Source organism: Dufourea novaeangliae, unplaced genomic scaffold (genome assembly GCF_001272555.1).
Source record: "Dufourea novaeangliae isolate 0120121106 unplaced genomic scaffold, ASM127255v1 scaffold299, whole genome shotgun sequence".
Classification (NCBI taxonomy): domain Eukaryota; kingdom Metazoa; phylum Arthropoda; class Insecta; order Hymenoptera; family Halictidae; genus Dufourea; species Dufourea novaeangliae.
In genome coordinates this window covers 1610052-1626848 of record NW_015374192.1, presented here as the reverse complement: position 1 = coordinate 1626848, position 16797 = coordinate 1610052, and the positions used below count along the sequence as shown (strand labels likewise).

Sequence of the window (16797 nt, the reverse complement as noted above, 5' to 3'; positions counted from 1 at the left end):
AAGAAGGATTTTATATTGTACAAATCCCGATAAAACGTCGTAGTCGTCGACAAAAGCGTGCTCGTAACTTTTCAGTGCACCGTTCGGGTTTACGAAGAGTGTACGCGAAAAAAAGGAGATTAAAAATTCTTGACTTTGTAGCGCATCGGTCTGGCCAATAAAGTCACAGTTCCTCATCGATCGAGCGATCCACTCGCTCTTCGTCGGTCGTTCGTGGAGATAGACGGCAATCCCTCTTTTTGAAAAACGATCGCCACGGAGGTAGCATGTGCGAGCAGAAGAATACACTGTCCTGCAGGAATTTAATTTCGTTCGGTCGCGATGGGACGTAATTTACTCGCCTGTGCGAACAACCGAAAGTGTACCCTTACAGGCAGAACAGTGAAGTCTCAATGGACCGAGGCGATCCCTATGAGTTTATTCGTTGAACCAAATATCTACCGTAAGGCAACTCCACTAAACAGAATTTTCGCTGTCTGAATATAATTACAACGGAACACTTGACTTAAACGAACTAGTGAAAATACGACAAGAACAGTTTTCAAATGAATAAACAAAAATAAGAGTTCAAACAATATTATACTTCGCCGAGGATCAGATCTATCCACAAATGTACACGGATCAGAGTTCGTTGACCAAAGTATATCTGTACACATGCGTTAATTTTCCCGATTAGTATTCAGTGAAAGAGTCGATCGAAAAATTTCTTCTAAAACAGATTTCAAAAATGAATTGACTGTTCGGAAACAAGAACGGAAGATTCTGTACTCACCGTTCGCCTTCGAAGAATTAACCTGTTGATCGCGACCGTCCGAGAAGGGCCGTTGCTTTGTCTCCTGGATCCTTGTGTTTCCTTCGTCGGCAAGACAATTTTGGGAGTGACGAATGGTCGAAGTAATTAAGTTCGATGACACGAGAGAATGGTAACACCGACGAGAATTTCGATGACGCAGCGGCGATATTTACATCGGACAACGGACAGGAGGGAGACCGGTAGGAGGGTTGCTTCCTCGGCGGAGGCTGGCGCGTTACTGCGGGGTTGGAACGCACGGACCGCCGTCAATCCAACCCCCGCCACGATATTCACCCTGCTCGACCTCCTCCCACTTTTCGCTACCCGTTCCCCGGGGCTTTCTTTCTCTTCGCACGTGCCTCTTTATCAATTCGATCCATTTCGCTCCCGTGATTCCGTTGGATCTCTTTCGGCCGTCCGGCGACACCCACCTGAGGCTGGACCTTCTTCACCCTTCAGGAAAAAAAAAAAAAGAAAAATATTTCCAATTCCAATTTTTATGGAATAAATACGCCGACGATTGCTTAGCCTGTGTCGTATTGGATTCAACCTTTCGGAATACACCTGATAAAGTTGTCCTATTTCTTTTTGGTTTACAGCGATGCGAAACGGAGTGAAGGTTTCATTGGGTGATCGTGGAAATATTTAATAGAATCTCGAATGTCTCGATGTGATTTCACTCTACTGAGGGAGTGCTTATATTAAGGGAAGGACGACCATCATGAATTGGTTAATTTAGATGCAGCCCGTGTACTTGCACGAATTAAACTTGATCCTGATGGATCTTGAGGTTTTCTGGTCCAAGTTCCTACAGTAACCTGTTGGTTAATTGGGAGCCGTGGCTGAAGACCGACAGACATCAGTGGTGACACTAAAGATGATGAAATCTCGAACAAACTACACTTGGTAGTATACTCTTTGATCGTTAACCCCTTCGTTCCGAAATTGTCGAAAAATTACCAAAGAACTATGTTGTTGTATTTTTGTGTATATTAGATGACATATAAATGATTCACACGAACATTTTAACATTTTCAAACCGTCTAATGCCATTTTTTATTCGTTGCCATTTGACAACTTTTTCTACATTTATTACCGCAATTTTTCTTACCTTTAATCGATAAACCCTATTGAATTATTTGAATGAAATTAGAGTTTTGTAATTTCTATTGTATTTGTAGCAACACTTGAATTCCATCAAATGAATGAGACAAAGGACCAATAATGTCTTATTTTACCGATAAACTTTTAAATACACATGCAAATTTGTGCTATACCGTCTATACAGGACTAGAAGAAATTATTATATACTCACAGATATGAAAAAAATACATGATGACTAACATTTTGTGTCGTAATTTAGAGTAGATATATAGTCATATGGTAACAGTGAAGTCCAAACGAAGACCTACAAGAATTTGAAAGAAAACCGTTCGTGATCATTTTGATAAAATATTTTTTCATATAGCAGTAAACGACCATTTTCTAGTCATTCACAAAAGTATCACGATTTTCCTGTACGCTGAAATGTCCTTTGAGGGATATTTACGAAATCTATCCAATGGCGAACGGAAAGACGCCACCGGTTCGAAGTCACCCCAAGGGAAATTGGATTCCCATGCAAAACCACAGACAGTTACTACAATGGCGTAGCTCCCTGCCAGAGTAATCGATGGTTTACGACATCACCGTAAACGTTGACGGAGATTGCGCTCGAATTTGCACCGCTGCGAACTATCGCGACACGTTGGGGGTCTTGCGGTCGAACTTTGGCAAACATGTCCAACAGGTAAATGGGTTCAGACCAAGTCCCGCCGTGAATCTATACCTGACCCAGATCCAACCGCGACACGACTATTATGAAAGTGGAAAATTGAAGCTACCCCGTCGTTCTAACGAATTCCGCCGGCTTTTGATGTTAAGAGAATGTTGATACTCACGACTTTTGCGAGTGAAAGATAGGAATTTTATAATATGTTGATTCTGTTGAAAAAATATTCATTTTATGTCACGATCCGAAGTACAATTTTTATTGAATACAGAAAAAAGAAATTGAAAGTATCTATGTCTTGTATGTTTAATAAATTTGATCATTCGGAAGGAACTTAATTAGGTGTCCGTTGATAATACTTAAACTGTGGATTTTCATGCAAAATTATGTTTTTTTTAAATAATTTGTAAAGACAGGAACAAATTTAGAAATTTCTATCTTAAGTATTTATTGGGTTCGAACTGAAATAGAAAACTCATTTGGTTCTGACGAATGTTTTGCGTTTTATTGTATCGCACAGAGCCCTATAGGCTGTAAGTTATGATTGCATAAAATCCACAGTCTACTAATAACTGAATCTCATTGATCTTGGTAGGCTCTGCACGTGAAGCACAGAAACACGCGGACTGATTGATCCAGTAATGTGGAACACGTGCGTTAAATATAAGATACATAACTGCATGTACGTAGCTGTTGACATCGAGCACTATTGTCTATTAGCCGGGAGTTGCAGGTTTAAATGGACTTTGAAGCATCGAGCAAACCTTCAATTTTATATTAAAAAGTGGATAATTAAATTCCTTAAAAATGATTGAAGTACTTTTTTTGAAAATTCTTAATAATATTTATTTATTTAGTTATTACACGGGTATAATAACTAAATAATACATATACAGTGAGAAACTAATCGTAAAAAAGAATTTTTAATACCACATTAACTTAAATTAAACAGTTTTTAGTACCCTATGTAAGGATTTGTTAATGTAATCAATAAAGCCATTGAAAAAGTCAATCATATCCATAAATTTATTGGCTGATTTCAGCATTCGATAAATTGGGCCACTTGAACCATATTTAATTTTTACTTATTACTTTTCCTAACACACCTTTGTGGGAACAAACAAATGAACAAGCTGCAGCAATTGGGGATATGAGATCTGATCATTCATTAGTTCAACCTAAAAGCAATGTATTTGATTTTATGTTGTACTCTCTCTAACATTAGCTTATATTTTGAGAATTGTGGAGACCAAATGGTTGAAGCATACTCTAATGCAGTATTAGATTATTATAATATTGAATATCATGAAAAACGATGTCTGTGGAAAAATGTGTAAAACTGTCTTTTCTTGTCACAACTTTCTTTGTGCGCATTGACATTGAGGTGTTTACTTCGTGAACCGGTTCGTTAGAGAACGACGGAGACGAATAATAAAACATAGTTGTGCGCTGGCGCGAAAGGTAGCCGAAACAGCCGTACACCCTACAATATCGATTGTTACGCCACGAAAACGTATACTCGATTGCTTTCTACTAACAATAAATAATAGAACTCATAATATATTAAATATCAACAATCAAACCTATACACCACAATATGTCAGAAGATTTACAGACTTTTCCAAGACACCCGAGCCCCGCTATTTTGAGACTCCCTTTCCAATCCAAACTGCAAACATCTATTCAACTTTCCAATCAAATATACGAATTTCTATACTAAAATTGCCTATAAAAATCCATCCCTGTTAATATTCTTACACAATCGAAATTCCCTCAAAAAATCGTATCGATAAGGAGCCACTCGAACTGCATTAGTCATTCCTACTTTCTGTGGCGATGATCGAATGATTTATCATGTCCAGAAGCGAGTTCAAGACACTGTCCAGTGAGCTGAGATAATGAAAAGTACACACGAAGATGGTAGAATCGATTTGTTTGATAGTGAAATTCTTAGAATTACCGAACAAGGTTCACAAATGGCGCCGTTGCGCTCCACAGACGAGATATCTTCTTCCTGCTTCCCCTACCACGTGTAGATCCAATGAGTCGTCGGGAGGACTCGCTCGATAACAAAGATCCGACGTGGACGTCAGTTTCGTGCGATATTCCGTCACGATGTCGTCGTCGCTGAGAAATTTCCGTCTGGATTTCGAGCGCCAGGGCGCCACGTACTTTCCCGGTGAAATTGTAAGAGGTAAAATCATCCTGGAAACAACAAAGGACAAGAACGTCAGAGGTGAGTTTCGGGGAACAGAGACAAGATTGGAGCGAGCAGGAGGCGCTGATCGAGACTTTCTTTTGTAACGCCACGCGGTAATTACATATTCGATCGCGGCTCACAAAAAAGTTATTATCCTGAACTTGTACGTATTTTTATTTATTTATATAATAAGAAATAATAATTGAATTATATAACATATAATAATATAAGTATTAAACGTTCAGTAAATAATAACAAATATTTTAAAAGGAGGATAATAAAAAAAGTATAAACAATAAAATGGAAAGAGAAATTATGACTTGGATCGAACACAACCCGATCCTTACCATTAGAGGGTTAATAAGGAATAGAAAAGACGGTCCTTATTTCCAATCGCATGAGAAGTAGAATTCGCATTTATTTTGAATGTGGAAACAGATAGCTTAATAAGTATTTAATTTCATAAACCTTAGAATGAAAATCGTATGTGTTGTTTCTATTTGTCTGTTGTATGAATTATCGTGCCCATGTTTTACTGGAAATGCAAAGCACCGGTTGTCCTCTAATTACATTACTAATGAGGACGATCCAGTTGAAACACGTGTTGTGCTCGACAATGCGTATCAACGCAAAAGTAGCTTTAAACATTGCACGCCGAGTTACCGTTTTCTCATAGAATTGTGTACACATTTTCCACGTTTCCCAGATAAAACATATGTTTAATGTTATTGATTAAACGTGACCTTCGTATCTTGATGAAAGATAACAATGAATTCGATATTGCATTATAGAACATCGTGATTATCACACACGTGTATGTTCAGAGACTCTTTTTATGTCGGATATTTATTAAATGGAAAAAAAAAGAACGCGATTACATCCTATAGTTACATAATTCTCCTTGATCGTTGATTTATTCGCAAACTGCCGACTCTCTCTTATCAACCTGAATGCATTATCGAGCAGTCAATATTACCAAATTATCGTATCAAGTTGTTTCTGAGTGTTGTCAGTGCTACGATTATAGTACATATATTAGTGTATACACTCGAAGAAATGACACAAGTAGCAAATAGCAAATAGTACAATTGCACGGAATATATGATGCTATTAAATCTGCCGTGTCTTGATCGGATAAATGATAACGAAACATTCAATAAATAATTTACCTGTAATCTTACAACCGTATCGTAGGACTGTATTTCTCTGTCAGAGGGTTCGCTTCTGTACATTGGACAGAAAGGAGGAGCTCAGGGGGACGTGCTGGAAGAAGTAGTTCTCACAGGCGATCATATACAAATACGCAAGAATATTTCAAGCTCAAAATCAATGTACTGAGTACGAATGAAGGTAAATTTAGTCACGAATATTTCTAATTATTCTTGTCCATATGTGCCTATGTGCTTTCGTTTATACGTATTCAGTGAAATATCCTTAAATACTATATCATTCGTAACATTTTCCGAAAAACTTCCACAGCGGAATCGAGTGTACATATTCCAGCAGGGTACACCCAGTACTGTTACGAATTTCAGCTACCCTATAACATTCCCAGCAGCTTCGAACACGAATATGGACACGTCAGGTACACAGTGAAAGCAGTGATCGACAGGCCATGGAAGTTCGATCACGAATGTAAGGCCGCGTTCACCGTGGTCTCCATTCTGGATTTAAACGGGCGTCGAGAAAAATGCGTATGTAATCACTTTCTTTTAAAAAAAAAAAAGCATCGCCAGTTCTGGAGTACATTATTATCATTTTCGAACAGCAACCAATCTACGACGAACTCGAGAAAACCTTCTGCTGTTGTTGCTGCACCATGAAGGGTTCGTTGGATGCATTCGTTAAAGTGCCAACATCTGGATACGTTCCAGGACAAACAATCGTCACGTCGTTAGAATACAACAATTCCACGTCCAGTATCCGGATAACAAAGATCAATGCGAAGTTACAACGAGTAAGTGAGACTGTTTAAATCTTCGAGTCCGAACTATCGTTATTCTTTCGTCTACCCTTCAAGGAAATCAAGTTCCACGCGACTAGCAAGACGAAGACTGTATTCTCGAACTTCATGTCCACCAAGTACTCAGGACCATTTGAATCGAAAGGGGAGACCGTTCTGGACATAAAGGTACCGCCGATCCCGCCGTCAAACCTGTTCCATTGCAAGATCATAGACTTGAATTACAAATTGAAGGTCGCCATTCACGTCTCGGGACTGTAAGTAGCACCGTGAAGAAGATATCAGGAAAATGTTGATAATTTCGAGTAAAATGTGAGATGGACACAATTACAGGCGACTAGTCAGACGAAAGTTTAAATTCCTATTTCCAGTGTAGAGGAAACTGTGTACTTCTGCGTCGATTATTTCTTATCGTTCAGACATCAAAGACAGACTTAGATATTCTGACTCGAAGGTCCTATAAGCTGTGTTTATAAAACACAGAAAATTGTACCAATTCATTCTCAACATTCAAAACTTTTTTGATGATTAGGTACTGTAAACTTGAGAAGAGCTACCCACTTTTAATTGGATCGGTACCACTCTACTGGGAACCATACGAGCAACCAAACGTCGTATCTGGTGTATTCAAGGGACCAGCAACATCGATTCCTGTGGCATTGTCTGATGCACCTCACATGTCAGAGGATATACCATCGGACAGCGGTCCTTCTAGCAGACAACCTCCACCGCTTGGATTCATTCTACCGTATCCAGCTGCTACCACTGCTAACATGGACATACGTAAGTAACTGATAACAAAAATTATGCAATTTTTCTAATCGTGCTGTCAAAAGTAACTCTTTAATTAAATGTGTCGTGATAAGACACAAAGATCTTATATTTCTTCTAACTCTTTATATTTTTTTTTATACTCAGCACCTCCATCCTACGAAGAATGCGTGTCAGGCGCTCAACACATCAGAGATCATGATGAATCGGATTACGTGCACGGAGCGGATAGTCCTTTTGTGCCTAGGTATCCTGTGTTCAACTATCCCGCACCAAGTATGCTCGTAATTAATTTTTTTACAACCTAGATACTGTTACTTGGTGAACTTTCTTTTCTACTGATGATTCTTTCATAGGTTCTCAACGATTTGAATGAATCACTGGGAAGATAACGAAAATTCCTACCACTACTGTGATGAAGATCGACGAAGAAAACCTGGTTCAAGTATTACTATCATGTAAGAAGATGGACGCTCTCACGCAATTCTAACGACGACAAATATGTTCATCGGTGCGTTCGAAGAACAACGCTGAACATAAAGTTGATTATAAGAAACGGAAGTGTAAACGTACCAAATTTTCTGTTTGTTTTTATAAGAAGATTCCTTGTTCATATTGACATCGAAGTGTTATCTTTGTAAGCCGGTTCGCGAAGGAGCGCTACAGAGACTTTCGAGTTGAGGGTTGCCGCGAAAGCCGGACGAGAAACGGCCGTACAATCTGTAATATCGATATAGTATCTATAATATAATAAAGCTATATACCACAAAATGACAAAAGATCTACAAGTCATCCAAGCTCCGCCATTTTGAGATACCCTACATGATCCAAACAACACAATGTATTCAATACTCTGTTCAAATGTATAACTATCTACACTAAAATGGTTTTTGATAATCTATCCGTATAACATTCTTATATTATTATACAGGATCACTCAACATTAATCAAAGTTACTCTAAAAATAGCATCGGTTACTCGAACGAGCTCTTACTTCAACTATGTTAGTCATTCTTGCTTCCTGCAGCGATCGACTGATTCGTCATGACCAGAAGTGAGTATACAGCACTGTTAAATAGATTGAGATAATGAAAGAACGCATTAGAAGACGGTGGAGGCGATTCGATCGAGAATTAAGTCTTCGAAATTCGTGGATATCGTCCGCAAATCGACGTGTTATCTTCTTTCTGTCGCCCCTACCTGGAACATGCAGCGGACTGTGTGTGGGCTCGCTCGATAAGATAGATCCAACACGGATGTCAGTTGCGTATGATATTCCGTCACGATGCCGTCGTTGGAAATTTTTCGTCTGGAGTTCGAACGGCCGAGCGCCACTTATTCTCCCGGTGAAATTGTGAAAGGCAACATTATTTTGGAAACGACGAAGAACAAGAATGTCAGAGGTGAGTTTCGAAGAACAAAGACAACGTTGCAGCGCACAGCATGCGCTCGTCGACACTTGCACCAGTCACTTTGTAATTTTATCGTGGCTCACTGAATAGACATCGACAATCAATAATGATTAAAAATAGTTTGACGTTTTCGGGAAGAATATAAATGTGTATTTATATCAAAACTGACGTTGAAGGATCTTTTTATGCCGGATATCTATTAAATGAAAAAGACTATGCGATTAATGTTATCATTATATAATGTTCATCAGTGGCACGGTATGTACGACAATAATTAAATCTATCGTAGTTGTATCAAAGAACGAGACAGTTCTTAAGTAACGTAATCGTAATCTGACCGACGATTCGTAGGACTGTATTTATCTGCCAGAGGAGCGGCTTCCGTACACTGGACGGAATCGGGCAGCAAAACCGAAAGCGATGGAAGTAGTACCAGCACCAGCGAAACATACTCGAATTCCCAAGAATACTTCAAACTAAAAATCAATCTATTGGGCACCAGTGAAGGTAAATTTGATCAGCTTTCTTTTGAATACTGTAACATTTGTCAAATTTTGTGAAACGTTGTCTAGGGGATTCGAGGATACATATTCCACGGGGGTACCATCAGTACCATTTCGAATTTCAGCTACCCCAAAACATTCCCAGCAGCTTCGAACACACATATGGACACGTCAGGTATACGGTGAACGGAGTGATCGACAGGCCGTGGAAGTTCGATCACACATGTAAGGTAGCGTTCACTGTGGTCTCCGTTCTGGATTTAAATAAGTATCCAGAAAAATGCGTATGTAATCACTTTCTTCTTAACAAATATCGGCCGCTTCTGGAAACGAAATAAGTCATCGTCTCTTTCGTGCAGCTGGGAATCTACGACGAACTCGAGAAAACCTTCTGCTGTTGTTGCTGCATCTTGAACGGTTCGTTGAATGTAACCGTCAAAGTACCATCTTCCGGATACGTTCCAGGACAGATGATCCTCACGTCGCTAGAATACAACAATTCCGCGTCCAGTGTTCGGATAATGAAGATCAGTACGGAGTTAGAACGAGTAAGTGAAACAGTTTAGACTTCAACGTCCGAATTCATCATTCTTCTTTAATTTTCCCTTCAAGGAAATCAAGTTCCACGCGACCAGCAAGACGAAGACTGAAGTTACCAACATCATGGCCAGCACATACTCAGGACCATTTGCCTCAACAGGAGAGACCGTTTTGGAAATTAGGGTACCGCCGGTCCCGCCGTCCAACCTGTTTCATTGCAAGATCATAGACTTGAACTACAAGTTGAAGGTCGTCGTCCACGTTTCTGGGCCGTAAGTAGCAGTCTGAATAAGATATCTCGAATGGACAAAATTATCCGGTACTAGTTCGACAAAAGTCCAAATTCCCATTTCCAGTGTATCGGAAAATTGAACTTCTCCATCGATTATTTCTTATCATCCACAACTTAAACGTAAGCTTATTTCTCAGACACAAAAAATTATGTTGATTTATTCACATGGTACTCATTCTCGACGCTGAAAGCTTTCTTCGTGTAACGATCAGGCACGTCAAACTTCAGAAGAGTTACCTACTTTTAATCGGATCGGTACCACTGTACTGGGCACCATACGAACAACGAAATATCGTACCTGATACCTTGACGGGGCCAGCAACGTCGATTCCGATGCCATTGCTTGCAGCACCTCGTACGTCATACGACATACCATCAGAAAGCGGTACTTCTGGCAGACAACCTCCACCCCCTGGTTTCAACCTCCCGGACCCATCTGCTACCCCTACCAGCTGCAACATACGTAAGGAGTTAATAACGAAAATTCTGTACTCTTGAAACGTGCTGTCGAAATAACTCTTTGATCAAATGAGTGGTAGTAAGAGCTTTCTTTAACAGTACCTTTTTTAATTTAACCATTTGTTTCGAGTCTTTACCTTTCTCTTAATATTTCAGCACCTCCATCCTACGAAGAATGCATGTCTGGCGCTCAACACATCAGAGATCATGATGAATCGGATTACGTGCTCGGAGCGGATAGTCCTTTCGCGCCTAAGTATCCTGTGTTCAACTATCCAGCCCCAAGTATGATCGTGATTAATTCTATAAAGCTTACATAGCATTACTTTGTAAACTTTCCCTTCAATCGATGATTATTTCGTAGGTTATCAAAAATAACGATGAATCACTGGAATTGACGAAATTTTCTACCATCACTGTGACAATGGTTGATGAAGAAAGCTTGGCTCAAGTGTTATTATTATTTATAATATAAAAAGATTGCCGCTTTTATTCGACCCTAACAGCAGCCAAACGTATTTATCGCTGTGATGCATTTGTAGGAACAACGCTAAACAGAAAGTAACACGACAATTCTTAAATCTACTTCGTCTATTGTACTTCGATATGAATCACCGATCACATTTGCACCTACGTTTTTTTTAATTACATATACAATTATTTGTACACATGTGGCTTATATTGCTGCCTGATGAGTGTTCACCATTCTCAGTTATAGTTAGAGGGCATAAGGGAAAAGCAACGGTTTTACGAAAATGGTATATTTACACAATTTATTTTATATCTCAACATCGTCTTATTGTAATCATAATCATCATCGAGTCATATAATTAGAAAAAAAAAAGTAACGATGCATAATCGTTCGAAAAATAGGAAGGGAGAGGTGGGTGTGTGTGTGTGATAGATAGGGCAGAAAAAAACATTGATACAATTCCACGAAAGAATAAGAGTACAAAAGGAATGAGAGATTCGTCGCCAAACAACATCGGCGAAAACTAGTAGATCGCAAAATTGGTCGTTTTCGAAACAAGTCCGAATAAAAGAGGGTAAAAAAAAAACAAACAAAAAAACAGCAAAAAAAAATATAATGCGATTACGAAGAAGCACATAGACGGAAGCGTCGCGGCTAAAACGAAACCAGGACAGAAGTGTAAGGGGAGGGAAGAGGCTTAACAAGTCGCGAGCGTATCTCGAATCGATCACTCGTATAACATTTTTCTTTCTACTCTAATAAATGTTAATACACCCTCAACTTTGCAAGTTCAGCAAATACACACACGGTACGAATCGCCATTTCAACCACCAAATGCCCGATAAACGTGTCATTGTAGGAACTGAACCCAACCGTCTTAACGTTAAAGGCTGTCTTAAATACTGAGAATAGACACGGATCGTCATTTCTTTCCAACGTTTTTTTTTTTCTGTTCTTTTGGTGACTTGCTATCTGGATGACTGTGAAGACGTTTTCCTGTTTGCTTTCTTCTATTATTTCTTTTCTGTTACTTTTTCTTTTTACTTTCGATCGGTTACTTTCACTTGGACAAAGTAAACGAGGTAAGAAATTGACAACACGCGATGGCTGGGACACACACGTTTTCTCGCCCGGGGGATAAACGCGTACACGTGGCTATCTAACGAAGATTTGATAATAAGTCAATTCCAATGACGTGTTTTGTTTTAGTTGCTGCTGCTGCTGGTCCCATTTCGTACTATTCCGCCGAAACGTAGTCGCGACAAACGGTTATCACGCTCGTCGAAGCCACGAGCCGCTATCGCGACAAGGATTTCGGTACGCTTTTAGCCTGCTTTCGTTGCTCTCTGGCTAATCGCGAACGGATACTCGCAAGAACATCCGACACGCAACGATTAAAAAAGTAGAAGCTAAGCCACACGAACGAATTCCCGTACACACCGTTGTTGCTTCGTTCAACGAGCGTGCTCCAAGTCTAGGACACGATTCCGTTGATCCTGAATAATTGGCATTCGGTGTCGCAGAGGTACTCGTGCTCATTATTACGAATTTCGGAAACCGTAAACACACGTGGTAAAAACAAAACTTATATATGTATTCCGTATTCTTTTTTTTTACGGGTATCGTAGGTTGCGCTAAATATAATAAATTTAGGCTCGACGAAAATACTGCGAAAAAAACGAAAAAAAAAAAAAAATAAGTGAAAAATAAAATTGAAAGAAAAAAGAAAACAAAAGTATACCATGAATTTGATCCCGACAGAACTCGATGCTTGAGAAAACGAGAAAGAGAAATTATAAGGCGAAAGGCAAAAACGATTTAAAAATTAATATACATTAAAATGAGAACGGTTAAAGCGCTTGGACATTTAAATGTTGCGTAGATCGCGGCGTGTTGTTTTAATGTACACGCGTTCTTGACTCGATAATGTTTCCTTGACTTTTCTTCGTCTCTTTTTATATCTCTCTGATTATCCTGACTCATCGGGAGGGGAAAGGAACTGTGCGCTCCGACTTTACAAAAATTTGCTTCGCTTATATTACAATAACCTTTCCTCGATTTAAGACATTCAACCCTTAATATATTATTATCATAAATAAATTTGGTCTATCGGTAATATTGTGAATACGCCGGTAACAAATATACTGGCAGTATTTGGTTAAGTAAAAAATCATGATCACTAGAAGAGGTAACTGGTACCGAACGGGATCTCGAAACGTGTGAAACAAAAAACATCGGTTTTTCTTTCATTTAATCTTTTCTTCTTTTTTTTTTGTGCTTCGATCGCGAAGTATTCAGCGGTGAGAAACGACTCGATTTATCAGCCCACATAGACAAACGAAAACGGGCAGATGCAAGACACACATGTTACAACTTCCAGTAAACTTGATTTAACATTCTTCAATGGGATTACCGGGAGTGACGACAGATCTACTCGCGATACGATTCAAATTTCGTGCACACGTATCGACAAAACACGAGGGTGTAACGATCATCCACTGAAACGATGTACCAGCGAAACGGCATAGAATAATGATCATTGAATATTTCTTCGTCCGTCGAAAATTAGCGTGTAACATTGTTGAATATTCAATAATAAGTATGTGCATAGAAAGTTTTTGCTTTGTTAGTATTTGATACACAAACTGGAGAAATTTGAATACCACGCAAATAGATCTGCGACGAAGACACCCATAGGAAAGTATAGTGAGTCAGTAGATCTATTTTAAAAAACAGGTAGTTGCAAAGTTGTCTTTTAACATTTCCGTTCGATCCACAAAACTGCCTCGGTCAGCATGTATTGTAAACTATCATGACCCACTTATTAGTTTCTTTTTTGCAGCACTTTGTTTTAAAAAAATAATTAATGTTATTGCCGCCATTGCGGTATGGCGCAATGGGTTCAAGACAAACATCAACATTTCATCTCTACCATTATCTGTATACATACATTCAATACAACATTAACATTAACTGAGATTAAGAAAAGGCATAATTTACATTGTCGCCGTGTGTTGATCCAAGTCATGAACCAGAGGACACTGAGTTGTGCACACATTGAGTGTGTTTCTTTTTATAGTGTGTGGTATGTCTTTACGCGATCACTTTACATTATTACACTTTTTTTTTCTCTTTCAGTCCGCACGCTTCCCAAAATCCTGCAAGAGGAAGGACAAATTCCCTATCTGAACTTCATGATTCTTTTTACTACACAACCAAATCATAATGTTACCGATAAAATGTAAATCCTTACCATAACTATAAGTGTAATTCTTAACCTTCCCTCTTAATGGCACCAGGTGCTTCTGCTAACCCTTTAACTTTCAATCGGTCAGCTGTTTTAAGAAATGCAGGCAGCTGATCTTGAGATACATTAACTTCGCCTGCGTACATGAATTCCAAAATAGCTTGAAGGTGACTGTATGCGACATCTTTTAGAATTATAATGGGATGTTTGGACGGATTTTCCTAGAACACATCGATAGTTAACTACCTTATCCTAAACAGAACTTCATTCACCTTAAGACTATAATAACATACCTCTAATAATGACTTAAAGTAAGGACTACAAGCGGACAACACCATTTTATGTGCTTTACACGTCTGACCATCACAAGCTAATGTCACATCTGTGAAGCTTTTCTCATCTCGTAAGTGTTTAAACGATGATACCATATTAGATTGGAAATCATTCCACTTAAGAAAAAACTGTTGCTGTTCATCTGCCATTATTGATACCCAATATCCTGACAGTCTTCCCTTGAAATTGTAAGCTGAAAATATACCTATTCGTAACACGCACAATCCTATATCGTACTAAGCAGAATATAGCACAAACATTATCAACATAAGGGTGGCACGAGGAAGCGAAAGACGCATTAATACGTAGAAACAGAAAAACAAACGTTAAGTACACTCTTTCCTTTCCGAGTGAAAAAAGAACCTTACATCATCGAGAATCGTTTCAAAAGCTAAAGTATCTAGAATGTTCACGGTACAGAATGTTGCAAAATCGCGCGTAATTCTTGCGTACCAGATTTCGTCTAGGTTAAGCCCAATAAACATTCAACAACTTAAATCGGACGTGTTGGAGAGCATTTGTTGAACCAAATGGGCAATTAAAGGGAAAAGTATCGTAACATAACGGGAACCTGTTTTGTCCAAAAACGTGGGAAAACCTCGGGGGACGTGTTATTCGCATTTTGTCATAACAATACGCGTACATCCGACGAGACCGTACCGTCAAAGGCACTCGCAAGGAACCAACACGGGCCAGAAAACGCAAAACGCATGGAGAAAAATAACCTTATGAGTTTTTTCACTTACCACGGGCTGATGGACCACCGAATCCTCGGAGGCGACGGTGAATCTCAAAAGGAACGCGAAAAATATATACACCACCGAAAAGTTTTTACGCGAATGTTACGAATTTTTTGTTGTGGCTAATATCACGCCGAAGAAATTCGGTCGAATTCGGATCTTTCCGTTGCAGGTCGGCTCGGAAACACTGTACCGACTGCAAATGGATTCGATTCTCCACGCGAGATGTCGCCCCGGGCGTCGTTTCGGGAAACATTCAAAATTCTCGCTTCATAAATGTCAATCCAAAATTGTATATCGACGTCACTGTACATACTTGCATTCCTAGGTATATTATTAAAAGACTCTCGGAATGAATACACGCACGAAAATAGGAGATCTATATTTTGACGCTTAATTTTCCTGTTTGAACGCTATCCTGGCACCTGGCACGCTCTTCTTCGACTTTCGATTCGATTACTCGCGATATGTTGCGGTGAAATTTGAATATAATGTCCGTGGGCCATTAACAGTTCCGCCGCGGGAAATTCCGCGCAAGGATCTAACATCTAATGCCGATAATATCCTCTCTCACTTTGTTGCGGCTAATTGCGCAATCTCACGCAAGCAATTGGACAGATATCAGTATATGCGCTAACTGACAAATCCAACGTACCGCAGGTACACAGAAATCGGTTCCGATCGAGTGACCAACGATTACGGTAACGATAATTATTGGTTGACGTCTTGTCGTGTAGATCGCATCGTCGATGCGACGCGAGGTCCGTGTAAATACAACGGAAACAATATTATATCTTCGATTAATTGAATGGCGATCATGTACACTCTCGTTATGGATGAATTTAGACAGTACATTGGTCAGGTGGACAGTGCGCAATAGGTAGTCACCCGTTGGTCTTATCTACATTTCCTACAGTAATAATTATAAACACTCATACGTGCTTTAATGATATTTAACATTGGTTTTAGAAACTTTCAAAAAGAGACAGAATTTCAACGTACCCTAAATTTCAAGGAGTCGAGAATGGCTTCTCAGTCCTGCAAACAATGTCCTAACGGATTGAAGAAACTCAGCAATGGTTGGAGTATTAGCATCATTTCAGGCGGCTAATATCATTCGATAATAGTGATAGAAAAAGTATGGCAAGTATGGCGCTACAAAAGACTGTACAAAGAAGACCTCTACGGGTTGACCCAGAAGGGTATCAAACTTAATATGCAACTCGGGTACATTTCTAAGTAGTTTACCGTATCACATCCACTGGAGAACGCTTCTTAGGGACGAACCTTGGGGAGAGGGG

The 16797-nt window shown here is 39.3% G+C and overlaps 3 protein-coding genes across 4 annotated transcripts; 2 read left to right on the top strand and 1 right to left on the bottom strand.

Moving 5' to 3' along the window:
• The first annotated feature begins 4679 nt into the window (after window positions 1–4679).
• On the top strand, window positions 4680–7902 carry LOC107192195 (arrestin domain-containing protein 3-like). Its single transcript, XM_015581402.1, has 8 exons — window positions 4680–4800; window positions 5959–6114; window positions 6244–6458; window positions 6533–6721; window positions 6785–6984; window positions 7260–7510; window positions 7646–7774; window positions 7855–7902. Exons 1-8 carry the CDS (start codon window positions 4680–4682, stop codon window positions 7872–7874), a joined length of 1281 nt encoding a protein of 426 aa, XP_015436888.1. The 3' UTR covers window positions 7875–7902.
• Window positions 7903–8783: 881 nt separating this feature from the next.
• Window positions 8784–11024, top strand: LOC107192194 (arrestin domain-containing protein 2-like). Its single transcript, XM_015581401.1, has 7 exons — window positions 8784–8901; window positions 9262–9417; window positions 9483–9697; window positions 9773–9961; window positions 10026–10225; window positions 10458–10708; window positions 10861–11024. Exons 1-7 carry the CDS (start codon window positions 8784–8786, stop codon window positions 11022–11024), a joined length of 1293 nt encoding a protein of 430 aa, XP_015436887.1.
• Window positions 11025–13191: 2167 nt separating this feature from the next.
• Window positions 13192–15629, bottom strand: LOC107192224 (longitudinals lacking protein-like). 2 transcript variants are annotated; one of them, XM_015581434.1, is made up of 4 exons: window positions 15503–15629; window positions 14717–14949; window positions 14430–14644; window positions 13192–14334 (listed from the first exon to the last, which is right to left on the bottom strand). In XM_015581434.1, the coding sequence occupies exons 2-3, from the start codon at window positions 14903–14905 to the stop codon at window positions 14450–14452; spliced, it is 384 nt and encodes a 127-aa protein (XP_015436920.1). In that variant the 5' UTR covers window positions 14906–14949; window positions 15503–15629; the 3' UTR covers window positions 13192–14334; window positions 14430–14449. The 2 variants fall into 2 exon arrangements, with proteins under 2 accessions (XP_015436920.1, XP_015436921.1); XM_015581435.1 differs by lacking the exon at window positions 15503–15629 and adding an exon at window positions 15125–15156.
• Window positions 15630–16797: the final 1168 nt, after the last annotated feature.

What these genes read in the sequence shown, in the direction of transcription:
- LOC107192195 (XM_015581402.1), top strand. Translation starts at nt 4,680, where the DNA reads ATGTCGTCGTCGCTGAGAAATTTCCGTCTGGATTTCGAGCGCCAGGGC. An exon ending in AAAGGACAAGAACGTCAGAG is followed by an intron (nt 4,801 to 5,958) that starts GTGAGTTTCGGG and finishes ACCGTATCGTAG; the next exon opens with GACTGTATTTCTCTGTCAGA. An exon ending in TCAATGCGAAGTTACAACGA is followed by an intron (nt 6,722 to 6,784) that starts GTAAGTGAGACT and finishes CTACCCTTCAAG; the next exon opens with GAAATCAAGTTCCACGCGAC.
- LOC107192194 (XM_015581401.1), top strand. Translation starts at nt 8,784, where the DNA reads ATGCCGTCGTTGGAAATTTTTCGTCTGGAGTTCGAACGGCCGAGCGCC. An exon ending in TCTATTGGGCACCAGTGAAG is followed by an intron (nt 9,418 to 9,482) that starts GTAAATTTGATC and finishes AACGTTGTCTAG; the next exon opens with GGGATTCGAGGATACATATT. An exon ending in CCCTACCAGCTGCAACATAC is followed by an intron (nt 10,709 to 10,860) that starts GTAAGGAGTTAA and finishes TTAATATTTCAG; the next exon opens with CACCTCCATCCTACGAAGAA.
- LOC107192224 (XM_015581434.1), bottom strand. Translation starts at nt 14,905, where the DNA reads ATGGCAGATGAACAGCAACAGTTTTTTCTTAAGTGGAATGATTTCCAA. An exon ending in ACTTTAAGTCATTATTAGAG is followed by an intron (nt 14,645 to 14,716) that starts GTATGTTATTAT and finishes GATGTGTTCTAG; the next exon opens with GAAAATCCGTCCAAACATCC.